This window comes from Seriola dumerili, unplaced genomic scaffold, assembly GCF_002260705.1.
Source record: "Seriola dumerili isolate Sdu_G_001 unplaced genomic scaffold, Sdu_1.0 BDQW01000200.1, whole genome shotgun sequence".
Lineage (NCBI taxonomy): Eukaryota > Metazoa > Chordata > Actinopteri > Carangiformes > Carangidae > Seriola > Seriola dumerili.
In genome coordinates, this window is record NW_019174455.1 from 645,171 (window position 1) to 662,646 (window position 17,476).

General features: G+C 40.4%; 1 protein-coding gene across 1 annotated transcript; it reads right to left on the reverse strand.

Annotated features, from left to right (window-relative positions):
* Positions 1-2,314: 2,314 nt before the first annotated feature.
* On the reverse strand, positions 2,315-11,357 carry insig2 (insulin induced gene 2). The gene is made up of 7 exons (XM_022753897.1): positions 11,235-11,357; positions 10,354-10,483; positions 9,841-10,013; positions 5,374-5,498; positions 4,985-5,151; positions 4,021-4,120; positions 2,315-3,882 (listed from the first exon to the last, which is right to left on the reverse strand). The coding sequence occupies exons 2-7, from the start codon at positions 10,452-10,454 to the stop codon at positions 3,841-3,843; spliced, it is 708 nt and encodes a 235-aa protein (XP_022609618.1). The 5' UTR covers positions 10,455-10,483; positions 11,235-11,357; the 3' UTR covers positions 2,315-3,840.
* Positions 11,358-17,476: the final 6,119 nt, after the last annotated feature.

The window sequence follows — 17,476 nt, forward strand, 5'->3', positions numbered from 1 at the left end:
TGAGAGAGCTCTCAACCTTGCCTCCTGACCCTCACTCTGTGAGAGGAGATAATTGCTTGTCAGGAATAAATAGAGAGATTAATGAATTCATTAGTGGTGGGAAGTTTAGCTCTTTGGAGCAGCACTTACTGCTATGACACATCACGCCTATTGTTTTACTAGCTAGTTAGCCTTGAACAATAACATTCACACAGCAAATTGCCTCATAAACTCATGTAAAGCTCAGAGAAACTGTGTCCTTATCCCGGAATTTAGCAATAATACAAACAAAGGCTCTTTAAATCCTGATTATTCATCTTAATTACTTTTGTCTATACGAGCCCGTGTCTGTGGGAGCTGGAATAAGACAGGACACATTAATCCACATTAGCAATGAACACTGTACCAGTTGATGTGTGCAATTTTGCCGTGGCAGTGCAGTGTGTGTGCAGCATTTGTGCCAGATATGTAGCATCTCCACTTAATTATGTGGAGCTTTAAATAGGTTTTAGACTTTTAATGCAGCACAACCAAGTTTAACTTTAAAAATATCCCACACAGAGCTGTGAGCCAGTTTACCTACATCTCCAGTTTACTTCCATTCCCAAAACACAGTCTGATCAAAGTTTATAATAGAAACATGTAAATTCATACATGTGTTTGATTTCATGTATTTTTGAGTTGTGATGAAATTTTCACATATATTGTCGCATATGATTTTACAGATACTGATTAAATGTATCTTAGCATACATCAGCCGACTACTACAGCCTGCCTGTACTTTTAGTTTTCACACAACAGACATTTTTCCAGTTAAATATCACATGATGTCAGATGTCTGAGTTTGCTGTTGTGTTTGTATAAAATTCTCCACATTAACATCCTAAAGTTCAAAAACCCTGAAGTTAAAAATAAAATTCATACATTCATAATCACAATAACATGATTCAAATAAACACAGTATTTTATTAAGTTTAATTAATCTGATGTTTTCAGTGACAAGTTATTTGAAATAAAGACACTGGTCTTAACAAACATCCAGGCTGAATGGATTTTTTGAGAACATCTTCATCAAATCTAACATAACAAAGATTCTGATCATTAGATTTAGTTGAATCATTGTGCTCTGTCTCTCTGGTTTTAAACAGTTTTTAGGTTGTTTTTGTTGTTATTAAGTCTTTTATCTGATTTCATTTTAAATTCCATTCATGATTTCATAATTCCATTTGTTTCATGCTGATTTTGTTATGTCATTTTTATGGGTCATCTGTCGTATATTGTTGTTGCTGTCCCGGTCAGGACTCTATAGAAGAAGAGAGAGACACTTCAAAATATTGTTTTATGAATTAGGAACCAGTGACAAACGTACTGGTTTACAGAGAGATAAGTGAAAGTATTTTAGTAAATACAGGATACCTACAGGGTATAGTACTGGGTCACTGTTTCTTATTGTGTGATTAATAGGTTTGGATGATATCCAACATTTAATATCTCCATACAATGCAGCCCAAATATCACAATATACAATATTACTGTATTATATATTATTACCACATCCACAGGGATTTATTGATGTCATATATATGTTGTTTACTGCAGTGTGTTACTTGAAATGAGGAAATGGGTCTGTACCAAATATAAATATTTTCTCCTAGAAGTCACAGTGGTCCACCACTGCAGCAGGTCCTGACAGTTAAAACAAACGCACTTCTCTATGAAAGTTTTCTGTTGTCTTCTGAGGATGAAAAAAGTATTACATGACAGCGCCATAAAGTCATGACATACAAATAGATGTGTGTGGCTAACGTTTAATGTCTGAAGATGAAGTAATAATAATTTTATCAAATTCAGCCTTAACTTTGCTTGTTTTTTCTTTTTTTTCAAATGATTCAGACTCAGACAAGAGTGTAGGGAGGTGGATAGTCTGTAACTATAACTGTACTAAAAGAACAATTATACCGAATGGATAGTGAAAAGACAACAAGATGAACTGATGAAGACCCTCGAGGCCTAACAAACTACCATCACAATATTATCATATCTGTATTATTAACATGATGCTAACATTTTATTGTTTAGATATGACGTTATCGTCAATATCTCAGAACACCCCTGGTTCCTCCCAGATTTGTTTTCTTCCACTTTATATTGAAGTACCACTAGGAACCAGTCAGTATTTTATTGGTATGTGATTTATACAATTAAACTGCACTGGAAATTGTTTCCGAGACTTTCGCTGTTCCTGAGGATTTCCTTAAAATATTAAATGTAAAAAACAGAGAAGAAAGTGTGTGACTTATGAACAGAGAAATCAGAGGCAGTTACCAAAAGCTTGTGGTTTTATTACATGTTCAGATTCAGAGGTTTGTGTAAATGAGTGGAGCTGTTAATCCCTGTTTAACCACTGTACACTTCATCCATAAAGGTTCGTAGCAATCTCTCATATTTTAACAGATGTTACTGATACAAAACGCTACCCTAGAAAAATGCATTAAAAAGGCTCCACATCATCTAACCTATGTAATCAGATATTACAAAACACTGTTGTTATCTCTTTTAAATGCTGGAATTCTTATTATATTTCATATTTCATCACAAAGTTGTTAGAAATGTCCCTTAAATGACCTAGTCCCACCTCCTACAGATGCAAGTGCTCCTTGTTTATATGATGCACATTTTCTTCTTTAATGGTTTCTGCCAGGAGGATTCCATCAATAGAACTTCAGACTGTAACACTGCTGAACACTAGATTTGTATTCTTCAAGTTAAGTGCAATGTCCCTCCTGTAGTGAATCATGTAACTGACCTTTGAACAAAGAAATTCAACGTGCATGAAAATAAGAGAGAAAATCCTGACACTAGACATAGTTGATTTGATTCTTCCTGTTTCTATTATCTACTGTCATAATTCATACTCAGTGTCATGGTTCATGAAGGAGAACCATCATATTTCCGTCCAGTGCTGAATGAAGACAATGAACTGGGAGATTTGGCCTTTCTACTGAATGCTGCTTTTTAACTGAGGAAGCTATAGGACAAACATTTCTCCCTGAAATGAAGATTTAAAAACATAAATGGATGTTGAGAAGAAATGTGCTTAACATGCTCACAGCTCAGGCCAGTGCTTATGTACGGATGAAGCTCATTTCCTCTGCTGGTGTAAAATCAAAATGAACCATTCACTTCCAACAAAGAGCTTCACACAGTCAGTAAGAAAGAAATCTCTGTTCATGTATCCTGTACATGTCAGTATGGCTCCACTGCACATACAGTACAAATTATCTCTCCTTTATCAAGTTACATGTAGATACAGAGTCGGCTCATTACATACAATAACAGGTCGGTGTAGATGCATTTCTCTCTAGATATAAATGAACTGGGCTGCATGTTCTCCACTGACACGTGAAGGATGTGACAGAACGAGGCGATAAGAGCAGAGTTTAAAACTGATCCCTGTGTGACTGTGTTTGGCACAATGGAGCCAAAGGTTTCAAACATCCGAGCTGATCTGAAGAACGATAGATGCTTCGCTGCTAATCCCCTCCCAGGTAAGTAGAGATAAACCACACCAAAGGAAACACACAACAAACTCCACTCTCATTGTTCACCTCAGCTCAGGTTAGAACGAAGCCAGTGACCGCTCCAAACGGAACGGCCTGACCAGAGCCAACCAAAAATACTGTCTAGTCCAGCGAAAAGCACCGGGGAGCCAATCAGGAGCTCGGGGCTCATTGGACATATCTGACTGGCTCATCCAGGGCCAACAGTCCTGGTCTGTGCTGCATGCAGATGTTCTCTGATGACCTGTCCCTGGCTTCAGGCTGCTGCAAAGACAGAGGCCTGATGGAGAAAAGAGACTCCTCAGTCCTGATGGGTCTTCTCTTGAATGAATTTATATTCATACTGAAAAACAAGAAGAAAAGAAGAAGTGTTATACACAGGACAGATACATCATGAACTCTTTGTTGTGTTTTTTGCATTACAATCCACCAAAAACATGAATCTAACACTAACCCAACAGACATGGTTCCAGTCTCTTACCAAAGCTAGCTGCCGTCCTATGTTTCCCATCGTTATCACCCCCGCAAAGAAGATACAAGGTAACCAGGAGCGGATGTACAGGAAGTCTGGAGACGTATACCTGTGCAGAAAAGAAGCATGTTACAGCAGGAGGTCATTCTTTAAATAACATGTACCACCACTTCACTCAGCTGTGTTTGCGCTGACAGTCAGGTTTGAATGACTGTCTAATAAACGGTCAAATATTCTAAAATTTCTCAGACAGACAAATACAAATTACAAAAGAAATGCAGAACAAATGATTTTGTGTTAATCTTGTTATAGGCCAGTTTCATCTGTACAAATCCAGTGCTGTACTGCTGGTGGAGGTTGTAGCTGTATAATGAACAGGTAACACTGGTGGCACAACATTTCCTGTTGTTCTTCAGCTTCTGTTCGTACATTCATTTTTGCCTCAGGTGTAATTTTGAATTTAATTTATCTGACCTGTACTGATCTCTCTTCACTAGTCACCAGTCAACTACACAACTGATCTTAGATTCTTTGGTTCTTGCATGAACCTGCACCAGGTTACATCTCTGAAGTGATGGTCTCCTGTTCCACCTCCAGACCTCTGAGATCTGCTGACCAATCACTGCGCTCCATACAAGCAGCCAGTTAAAATCCAAAGGTGATGGATTGTTTCCCATTGTTGGTCCTAAACTGTGCAATAGTTTAGATGTTCTCCTCCACTAAAATCTTTAAAACCTGTCTCAGGACCCATCTCTTTTCTTTAGCCTACTACCAGTCACCATGACTGACAACACTCTGTGTTTGTTTATTCTCTCAATAGGGTTTGTGTTTCTATGATTTATCCAGATATGCTTTTGATAATTTTACTTATATCCTCTTATTTATCTTATTGTGGTCAATCTCTTAATTTCATCTCTGTAAAGCACTTTGGTGAACATTTGTTGTTTTTAGATGTGCACTTGTATTAACTTACTGAAAGACTCCATTGTAGACCAGGAGCTGTGTGGCCAATGTTGCCAGCAGGGCGATGCCAACTCCGAGGCCGAAGCCACTTCGGGAGCGGTCGAACGTCCACCACAGACCGATGGAGAGCGCTGCCAGTGTCAGAGACAGCTGGATGTTGTTGGCAAAGTCCACTTTCTGACAGAGGTGGGGTCAAGGACCAGGTTGTCAGGAGCTGACAGCTCCAAACAGTATTTATTTAGCTTTACTGTTGTCTCAACCTTTGACCTAGTTAGTCTTAAAATCAACAAATGTAGATAAAACTTTTCCCACACTGTAAATACAGTGGAGAAATATTAGAACTTATCATGGTCTGAGACAGACTATCAGAAACAGCAACAACATATGAGAGAAGGATACAGCACTGGCATGGTTGATGCCCACAAACACAGCCACGCAGCGCATCACACTGGACCACTCCCTCTTGAACTTGTGTGGCTCTCCCAGCTGTCTGTCGATGCAGGGGTACAACAGGCCGATCAATGCTGTGTGTGTGTGTGTGTGTGGGGAGGGAGGGGGGGGACAAAATGAGCACAGAGCAGGAAAACAAGAGGTCACACAACAGCTCTCACTACTGCCAGAGTCAACATGTCTGCCGTGGTGTTGTGCTGAGGATTATACAGCATCCATGCTACTCTGATAGCACACTCACACAGAAGGATTACTGAATGGCCATACACAGGTCCAGGGGCCCACAGGGTCAGGGGCCCCTGGACCACAGACTCTATTTGAAGTGACTGTTTATAGTTCTTGTAGAAAAGTCAATTGAACAACTACAAAGAGACACATAACTGCAGAGACACAAAATAACTACAAAAAGACACAAAACAACTGCAAAGAAACAAAAGAACTTCAAAGAAACACAAAACTACAAAGAGACAAAACAACTACAAAGAGACACAAAACAACTACAATGAAACACAAAACAACTACAGACACAAATCAACTACAATAAAACATGAAACAACTACAAAGAGACTAAAAAACTACACTGAAGCATAACACAACTGCAAAGTGACACAAAACATCTACAGAGACACAAAACAACTACAAAGAGACACAACACTACAAAGAAACACAAAACAACTACAGAGACACAAAACAATTACAAACACAAAAAACTACAATAAAACATGAATCAACCACAAAGAGAACAAACAACAACATACAACAACAAAGTAACATAAAACAACTACAAATTGACACAAAATAACTACAAAGAGACACATAACTACAATGAAACACAAAATTACTACAAAGACTACTACTAAAATGATAACAGATTAAATAAATGCTTCACACAGCACCCGATTCCAATATCCTTTAATAGAAAATTATTTTATTTCCTACAGCAGGCCATGGACGCTGCCAACTTGTATTCTATAAAAATGAGAATAAAGTGCAGTGATCTGCAGCTCACACCCTGATAACCTCTGACCTCACTAATGTGGCTTCAAAACAAATTAATTCTTACACCATCAACAAAATGCAGTAGCCCTCCCCTGGGGTATGAAGCATATTGTGTAGTAGCAACAAGTGGAAGTGACAGGCTCCTGCAGGAGGAGCAGTGTGTCTGGGGATGAAGAGAGCCTCAGGCTGTTGTGCTTTGTGCTGGACCACTTGGGAGCAGGCAGCACTGCGCTTCATCTCCATCCTCAGCTTCACACTCAGGGGACAACATTTCAATAACGCTGGCTAGTCGGGCCTAGTGGGCATGCTGAGCATTCATATGTAAAACTGTGTGTGTGTGTGTGTGTGTGTGTGTGTGTGTGTGTGTCTTTTTTTTTTTTTTTAAATGTTATGAGCAGTGGTTGCACTATTATGGATAGTCTTACTTAAGTGCATAAAAAATGTTATATTTGTTCAGCTCAACAGAGTGGAAATATCTCCCTTTGATTAAATTAACCACAGTGTGTATATAATACAGATAAAGTTAATTAATACCGCTCTGCTGTCTCAGGGTCTCGTTACATTGTAAAGATTAAAATCTTTGCTGTTATTGAAGATTCCCTCTATAAATTTTGGTTTCACTCAGATTTATGACAGGCTGGGAATCTCACAATATGGTTTTGCTTCTTGTTGTTTGATTCAGAATTAACTCAGTTTAGAATGTATTCTTGATTTAATAAACAGAAATTAAGCCGCTTGAAGTCTTCAGGCTTCATCTGGCTGTGGTGTGTGTTGATTGGCCGGCCTGTTTGCTAGTGCTGGAGTTTCCACTTCACCAACATTAGTCTCCAGGTGATGGTGTACAATCACCCCTTACTCCACCTTTGTCTTACAAAGCTAATTTTTAAACCATTAAATCCAGAAGCACTTGTAATCTTTGAAGGTGAACTCTGTTGTATGTTTTGACTGTGAACTGTGAACACAGTTGAACCGTTCTTGTTTTGCCAACAAAACATTATTAACAATTTATCTATTTTTGAAATCTGTGGATCAATAAGAATCACAATTTTATCAGTATGTGAATTAATTAGAGTTAAGAATTAAAAGTGGATTGAGATAAATAGATGTAAATCTATGGCATCTCCACTTAAAAAACTTTGCAAAAGCAGAAAGTAAATGCGATACTTTAACAGTATTTTACATATACAGTGGGGCAAAAAAGTATTTAGTCAGCCACCAATTTTGCAAGTTCTCCCACTTAAAAAGATGAGAGAAGCCTGTAATTTTCATCATAGGTACACTTCAACTATGAGAGACAGAATGGGGGGAACTAATCCAGGAAATCACATTGTAGGATTTTTAATGAATTAATTGGTAAATTCCTCAGTAAAATAAGTATTTGGTCACCTACAAACAAGTAAGATTTTTGGCTCTCACAGACCTGTAACTTCTTCTTTAAGAGGTTCCTCTGTCCTCCACTCGTTACCTGTATTAATGGCACCTGTTTGAACTGGTTATCAGTATAAAAGACACCTGTCCACAACCTCAAACAGTCACACTCCAAACTCCACTATGGCCGAGACCAAAGAGCTGTCAAAGGACACCAGAAACAAAATTGTAGACCTGCACCAGGCTGGGAAGACTGAATCTGCAATAGGTAAGCAGCTTGGTGTGAAGAAATCAACTGTGGGAGCAATTGGAAAATGGAAGACATACAAGACCACTGATAATCTCCCTCGATCTGGGGCTCCACGCAAGATCTCACCCCTGGGGTCAAAATGATCACAAGAACGGTGAGCAAAAATCCCAGAACCACACGGGGGACCTAGTAATGACCTGCAGAGAGCTGGGACCAAAGTAACAAAGGCTACCATCAGTAACACACTACGCCGCCAGGGACTCAAATCCTGCAGTGCCAGACGTGTCCCCCTGCTTAAGCCAGCACATGTCCAGGCCGTCTGAAGTTTGCTAGAAGCATTTGGATGATCCAGAAGAGGATTGAGAATGTCATATGAAACCAAACATAGAACTTTTGGTAAAAACTCAACTTGTCGTGTTTGGAGGAGAAAGAATGCTGAGTTGCATCCAAAGAACACCATACCTACTGTGAAGCATGGGGTGGAAACATCATGCTTTGGGCTGTTTTTCTGCAAAGGGACCAGGACGACTGATCCGTGTAAAGGAAAGAATAGATGGGGCATGTATCATGAGATTTTGAGTGAAAACCTCCTTCCATCAGCAAGGCATTTGAAGATGAAACGTGGCTGGGTCTTTCAGCATGACCATGATCCCAAATACACCGCCCGGGCAATGAAAGAGGCTTCGTAAGAAGCATTAGCCTAGCCAGTCTCCAGATCTCAACCCCATAGAAAATCTTTGGAGGGAGTGAAAGTCCGTGTTGCCCAGCGACACCCCCAAACATCACTGCTCTAGAGGAGCTCTGCATGGAGAACGGGCCAAAATACCAACAACAGTGTGTGTGAAAACCTTGTGAAGACTTACAGAAAACATTTGACCTCTGTCATTACCAACAAAGGGTACAATAACAAAGTATTGAGATGAACTTTGTTATTGACCAAATACTTATTTCCACCATAATTTGCAAATAAATTCTTTAAAAATCAGACAGTGATTTTCTGATTTTTTTTTTTTTTTTTTTCTCATTTTGTCTCTCATAGTTGAGGTATACCTATGATGAAAATTAGAGGCCTCATCTTTTTAAGTGGGAGAACTTGCACAATTGGTGGCTGACTAAACTTTTTTGCCCCACTGTAGATATCAGTACCTGCCAATTCAACATTCAGATTCAACTTCACACCATGACTGATATACTGTATGTGTATTGTTCTTAACACCACTACCACTTAACATTTAAATGACTGCAACACTACAAACATCATCCAGGAGAGACTGTCTAATAATTGGACCCCATTATACCTACATTTATAAAATACTGTATCTCCCACCCACTTTCCACTCTGCCATCCTGTGTGACATGTTGGTATGAACTCAGCTTTAAACTACTTATGTACCTCTTTTTACATCATGTTCACTGTGGCTGAGCTGCTTCTTACTGTGATCTTAACCACTATAGTTTGCAGTCTGATGCCTCCTGTTGTCTTACAATGTCAGTGTGGGAGCAGGCAGATCTGGCAGTTAATGTAGATATGAAAGTTATTAGATTTTGAAGTGGTCTCCTGGCTTAAGACTGACTCACAACAGAGAAGAGCACAGAATATTTGCATTGAACTCAAAGCTGTTAAGTTCTCATGCTGTATGAAAAGACTTATGCCAGAACACTAAAGCACCTTTCAGGACATTTCATCTCAGGGTCAACACCACCAACACTCTTCTCTCTTCTCTTTTAAGTAACAAAAGTAAAGACAAAAATGAACCCGATGTGTTTTTTCACTTTTTATGGGAGATGTGTTCACATACCTGAGGCCGTACCACAGCAGGGCGGCACCCACCAGGCTGAGGAGAAGATACTGCTGATGACATCTGGGGGAAAGAGGGTGACGTTTCTCTGCACTTGAAGTAAGTTTAGCACCAGGGCCAGGAAGACGCCCACAGAGAACAGCATGGCCCCTCTGATTACCAAGTTGGTGGTTCTACAACACAAAACCAAAGGAGTCAGGAAAATGTCTACAGTGTTAAATTTCATAGTGCAAATTGACACAACCTGGTGAAAGGAAAGCAGTCTGCCTACAGTATGTCAAGCAGACTACTATAGATATCCTTCCAAAGCTCTGTTATTCTTGGAACAACCATCAGAGAAAATGGCATTATGGGAGTTGTGGGTTAAAAAATTCACTTTCACCTTCATCATCGTCATGGTATTTTTAGTTTAATTTATTTGACACAATGAGAGAGTTGACCACATGTTCCCCATATCTGCATGCTGTCAAGGATAACACATAAAGGTCAATGTAGGGCAGACACAGAGCTAACCTGTTGGTGATGACTGAGATGTAGGGGCCCTGGGGTTGCTGCTGTGTTGGCCGGGGCCCCGACCACTCCTGCTGGCTCCTGGTCACTGTGCTGTCACTCATGGCTGTCAGTGTCAAGGGCAGTCAGAGGTCTAGGTCAGGAGATATGGAAGGAACAGTGGGGCACATCTTTATCCAACAGTGAGTTCAATGTACTCTCCTGACATCCTAAACCAAGCTGAACAACCAGGACAACAGGAAAATCCACCCTGAAACACAAAACTGAAATTGTGATATTTCACTTATTTATTAATAGTAAGGATCTACAAACATGCACATACAGGTGTAACTTGGAATCAGTACAACATCACGTTGCACACTCTTGCCTGACTCTTTACCTATACACTGGAATTAATGCTCACTTTCCACATTGAACACTGAAAATATCAATCAACAGCTGCACCACAAAGACGAAGAGACGGCTCCAGTATTATCGCTCAATGATAACATGACACTCAGTTGCCACTGTTGGATTGCGCTCACTCTTAGCCTCAGTCTGTGGTCACCTGGAGCGTGACGTTAACACGTTGTACTTTATAACTTTTCTTGTTTGACAGCAATTAACTGGCTACCTGATGAACTTAGCATGGCCGCTAATCATCAAGCGGCGCAAACAGCATTTGTCTGTCTTTCACTGTTTCTGATTTACTCAAAGAAGCAACGAAACACCTCAGTTAATCAGTAATAATGAGCAACTAGCTGTGATGGCAGGGGACATGCTAAGTTAGCCTAACGTTAGTTGGCTAGCCTGATTAGATGCAATAGCTAGACAGCTAGCTAAAGTGCATGTGTCAATAACAGCTAACCGCCGGAGCGACTGTCAGAGGTTAACGGTCCTCTTACCTTATGATGACGGAGACCTTCAGTCATACATTTCATATGACATTTAAAACCTCTCACTCACTAATACTACGATGCAATACACAAAAATATTAAGTAGCCCTCTCTGCCTACTAACTCCACTTCCGGCTGTCTGAGTTGAATGAACACCCAATCAGCGTCTAAAGACATTACGTCACCGCGTTACACAAAGCGGACGTATTACGTGATTGGATTTTACTTTCCATGGATTATCCCAAAAAAGTATTACCATAAATCAGCCAAGTCACTAGAGGACGCGTTATTATTATTATTTTTTTTTTTTGTTGTTGTTTTTATTAACAACTGCGTTATTCATAAGGTTGATATGTTTAAATATTCATTTTTACATGTTACATAGCAGCGTTATTAATTCAACTAATTGTGGAATATTAGGTTTAACATATTTTTTGGAGAGCACTTAATGTGTTTTTTAGGAGTTAAAATTACCATATAATATATATTATATATATTATATTTGAGAATTTTTATTAAAAATTGTAAAATAGATTAAACTGCTTGTCAGGTAGTGCAGCATTTCAGCTTTCAAACAGAGAAAATAAACATCTGTATGCTGTAGTCATTCATCACACAAACACACATGCACAAACACACACGCACAGACATATTTGTGTGTGCAGTATATTTGATGTGCTCTTGTGGTCTAATAGGCTTACAGAGATGCAGAGGTGAGAAAGTCACAGTGCGGAGTGGATCACTCTTAATCCTCAGTCCCATTTACACTAGTTTGTATTCAACATACTGAGGCCTGCCGCTCATGATGGGGTTTCAGGGATTATATCTGGCTACACAATGGTCTGAACATCAACAGACTCTCCCTGCTCTCTCATTCTTCCACAGCTCAGAGTTAACTTAACACAGCTAACTATGGTTCATACAGATTTTAAGGATCCCAGTAGAAAAAGCTCAGAGCTGCTGTTATTGTCCGTAATGATGCCAAACAAACTGAGAGAAAAACAGACAGAGGGAAAGAGAGAAAAAAAAGTTTTGAAAGCACTAGTTCTTAAAGATCACGACAAAGTAGAATAAAAATTGGTGATTTATGTATTTATTCAAGGTAAAAAAAAAAACACAGGGACAGACACAGGACAGTAGAAGTACTGAACTGATTCACACCAAACTTGGTGAAGGGATGGGTCCTGGTCCAGGGAAGAATGCATTTTGGTGCTGATCTGGTTAAAGGGACCGATTCAGGAATATTTTATCATGTTCTTTAAGACATTTTTTAAATTTTTGTCCATTTCCCAGGAATATAATAATATCATAATGTTTAGATCTTCATTGCAGAAGACACCAAGGTTACATCCTCTGTAATATTTCTAGATAGTTGTAGAGTTAACACTCTACAAACACACACACACATTTTACAATGTTTTAGAGTAAATGTGGTCGTTTAAAGGACAGAAACTTAGATTACAGTGTTAGATGTCTGACATCTACTGGGAAGTTATTAAATCATTATTATTAAAATATAATCAAACAATTAAATGAAAAATTGAATTGTTTATTTTTCAATGCTCAGAAATTTGGGTGGGTGTATTTATAAGGTCAGGTCACAGGAGTAAAGCTTCATTTATCAAAAAAAAAAAAAGAAAAGATAAAAGGCTCAGTGAGTTGACAGCTGGCCACTAGCTATCAGCAATTCAAACTGAAAGAAAAAGCATTTGTTGGGGAATATTTTCAGTGGTGGAGTCATTTGTTGCTGTATTGCTGCTATGGCTGTATTGCTGTATGAAGTATTTCTGCAGCAGGATGGTGTAGGCCTTTGTGGGACTAAGTCACAATAAAGTAGTGTGTGTGTGGTGTGTGTGTGTGTGTGTGTGTGTGTGTGTGTGTGTGTGTGTGTGTGTGTTCATGGTTCACCCAGTGCAACGGTGTGGCTCACTCATGTCTTCTAATAGTGTTTAGAAAAGTAGTGCTTTATGGCTTACAACAAGAGGAATAAGATATAATGACTTTGACAACACAGTAGGATCCACTCATTGTTGATTTTGGGGTTTTTTCATGGAAAGTATTCAATATAATAAATATGCAGCGTACCAATATGCTTTAATAATCATTCGCACGGCCTGCCTGTTAACTTAAAAATCTGTTTTCATTTGGTCCAGAAATGGTGAACCTTCAGGACCAGAAAGAAGAATCTGAATGAGGCTCCGACAAACTGTCCTCAGATTCAGGACAGCTGCAGTGATTCACTTCTGCTACTGCCATTTATTTCTTATCTAAAAAGATGAGTCAGCAGGTTTTGCACACCGGACTACTTACAGCCCCATGGGATATTCACTTAACCCCAATAATTAGAGTAATAAAGGAAGTCTGGTAGGTAAGAAGAGAGTATGGGGGCTTTCAATTAGCTGTCAAGGGCTACTTGGGGGCCCCCTGATGCAGGCAGAGAACAGCCAGGGATACAGTTCATCATCCTGCCTGTGCCAAACGCTAAGGGCCTTTTCATTATCAGACCACTGAGTCCCGCTGTCGGCTCCTTCAGTATTAATGTGAGTGATGGCGTGCACAGGTTGGGCTGTGGGTGTGGATGGTGATGAAGGGGTGGGGCTGGACCCTCATTGTAAATGTCATCCCCATTGGACCGTTACAGATCCCGGCTCCAAAATAATAGGCCCTGTGACCTCTCTGTTGTCTATAATTAACCTCTAACCCCCTCCCTCCCTGTCTCATCCACCAATCCCCAAACCGCCATGATGTGGGAGAAGCTGTTTGTTAAGCACCTCCAACCTCAGCCCCCAACTCTCTCACTGCAGGCAAAGACAGAAAATGGCAAAAGGTTGTGGGAGCAACAAAAGAAAATGGCGGCTGCTCCTGTGTTCCAATGAATGTGTCACATGTTTGGGATGACCTCAGCACTCTGCATCGTGATGAAATTTTTTTTTTGAAATTCAACTTTATACATAAAAGTGTGAATTTATTCATGACATATCCAGTAGAGTTAGGGTCATAAAGAGGCCTAAAAATCTGAAATACTTTTTTTTTGGCTGAGGAAATCCAGGATATGTTCCGTTTCTTGAATGTTGGCGGGTCATGACATTTACTTTTGACATAAGCCCCTTTTTTGAGTTTTGTAAAAATCTATTTATTGTTAAGTTCAGTGAAATCCATTTTTCATGCAAAATAATATGTTACTCAAATATTCTCACTTTTTATTCATGTGTAACTACCACAAAAAGAATAGGAAATTAATTTATTGGGAAAAATATTCTTTTTAAAATAAAGTTATATAGATTGAGCCATTCAAGGACTTTTTATAGTGTGTGTTAAAATAAATTACAATTTTGTCTGAACTGAGATTTTGATTTCAATTGTGCACATTACAACAACCTCCAGCCATAGGGCACAAGGCAGAAATGTGGAGATCCCTCTCACAAAGATCATCTGACATCCCCTCTCTGTCTGTGTGCATGTTGACATGCTCTGAATCTGCATGAACAGCAGCTCTGCCTTTTCTCCAGCAGCAGGGGAATAGCTGGGTTTGGACAGTCAAGCTCGTCTGAAAACAAAAAAGAGAAATGAGCTGGAAAACACAGGTACCCTCCCAGAGCAGGCAAACCGACATTTACCACAACAATGAAACATTCACAGAGCAAATCATGGCAGCGCTGGTTGTCAACTAAATAACGACCAAACACAATAGAAAGTCAAATGATCCCTAATGGCTGGAGCTGACACTTGTACATAATGACATTTTGAAGATGCACAGGTAGACAATTGCAGAGTAAACAAGCACAGAGAAAATGAGACATGCAATGGGGGAGTGTCTCTGCGTCTCCAGCAGCTCCGAGGGAGGAGAGGCATCTCCCACCTCCAGGCAGTGCAGGGAGAGAGGACTTATTTGTGGTGCATCATTGTCTTTGCAGATTCTTCATACTATGAGGAGAAAATGCAAATGCCCTGTTGCTCGCAGCACCATGGAAGCCATGCCAGCATGTGTGTGGCATATTGAATGATAATGACAAAGTGGGCTATATCCCCTGTGAGCAAGCCTGTGGAACAATGATTACAGATTGGCCAGTGTGTCCTTAGCAACACAAGGGACTCTGATTCTAATGCTAATCAAAGCTGCTGCCCATTGAAATATATCTGTACTTGCAAGGCAGGAGGAAATAAGATGGAATATCCCAGTCAGGCTGTAATTGTATGATGAAGCTCTGTTTATTTTGATATTTTAGTCCACAGGAATTCACACAGAGGCTTCTGGCAGTCTTAACCTCTTGCACCACCTGCTGGCCTCAGCTGGTACCAGGCTTATTCAGGCTTGTTTTTGTTGTAGGACACTTTGAAGTAATTACCAGCCGCCACGCGTAAAATGTTGATGTATGAGCTCAACTGTATTCTGCATTATTCAATTTGTTTTGTGAGGTGCAGAGTCTGTTAAAGACGCTGGATCATACAGGCACAAGCTAATCCAGCCTCAATACACATAGAACATCCGGGGGGATTCATCCTGGGTTCAGGTTTTACAATCCCCCACCCCTCCCTCCCCCCGGTGTCTCCTCTTTGAATGTTCCTTATTTTCATTCTGAGGAGAGAAACAAGAAGGAGAGCTGAGGCACAGTGATGCTCAGCTGCACACTCCATGTAGGTTAATGGAAGGGAGGAGAGTCTGAGCTCAGGCCGCCTCTGATTGGATATTCGGCAATGTACAGCTTCTCCGCAGCACAACCTGTCACTGTTAATCAGGGCCCATCTCTTAACAGCCAGCCAGGGCTATCGGAGAGGTGAGCACATTGCTATTCAGGACGAAACAGATGATAAATCATTTGTACATAATTAGTGCTCAGCAAGGTTACAACTGACACGTATTTTCATCTTAATTAGGAGGGAAATTTGTTCCATTAATTTAATTTGGTGCGCATGAGCAGCTTTACACCTAACTAAGTTAATCTTACACCTGTCAGGGTTGGAATGGTGCTGGGCCTCAGATTACAGCAGGAAATGGGAAAGAGTCCTCTGCTGGATTGTTTCATGCACAGACCTGCAAGGCAGTTGGACTGTAGTGAAGCATCAGAGGGAAATAAAGCTGCAGATTTGAACGTCCACTGCTGTGTGGATGGGGGTATTTAACTTCTGCTCAGCATGATGATGAATACAGAGTTATTCAAGATAAGTCCTCATGTCACATCTCACAGCCATAACACAGCAAGACCTGATCAGGAGCAGAAAACACACCAGTGTATCTCCAGTACATCAGCCAACCAATAAGCTATAGGCATAAATGCTCCTTCATCCTAGAACAAATGTTTAAGTGGCTCTCTAAATGGGCCTTGTGGAGAAAAACATGTTCCATCATAGGAGCTGTAGAGCACTCATACCCTGGCTCTCTGATTAACAGCCACAGCAGCCTCCATATATTTGTGTGAGAATCACTGTCTGAACTTGATGCAGTCTAGCAGGCAGGAGGAAGTTCAAGGACTAGGTCTCTGTTGACTGCTGAGAGCTGTATGAAGCTGTAGTAATTGCCCCAAAGAGGAGTTTCAATAGAGAGGAAGGTGGAGAATGACTGATTTAGTAACTATAAGGTTTCTAATGGAATTCTCCACTGCCTCTCGGGCACTAAAGCTGACAACCATTACCTGAACTGATGCATAGTCCATTACAGCATCCCCCTCTGTAATAGAGTGTCTATCATGTGAAATACAGAGATGTCAGGTGCCAAAGCATGCACTTTCACCCATGTGTGAAGGTTTAACCCAACTGTAATGGCTTTTCTTTTAGACTCTGCTGCATGGCCTTACAAATGTATTGAAAATCAACACGAAAGAGAGTGGAAGCAAGTCAAGCACAAACTAGGAAAATGCTGCTGTTAGCTGCCGTCTAACCCTCCCTCCCTCCATCAGGCAGACACATACTGACCGCTGCTGACTGAAGTGTGACCAGACCACCACAGACCAGCAGACCACAGCAGACCACAGCAGACCACCACAGACCACAGCAGACCACCGCAGACCACAGCAGACCACTGCAGACCAGCAGACCACAGCAGACCACTGCAGACCAGCAGACCACAGCAGACCAGCAGACAAGCAGACCAACAGACCAGCGGACCACAGACCACATCATCTGTTAATACACATAACCCTGGGTGTAAAAAGCAAAGTGATGCTGATGTTTCCTCACAATGCACAGATTAGGGTTTCAACTAATCAATTGATCTAATGGTTATTCTCTGAACTAATTGATTACTTGTTTGTCTA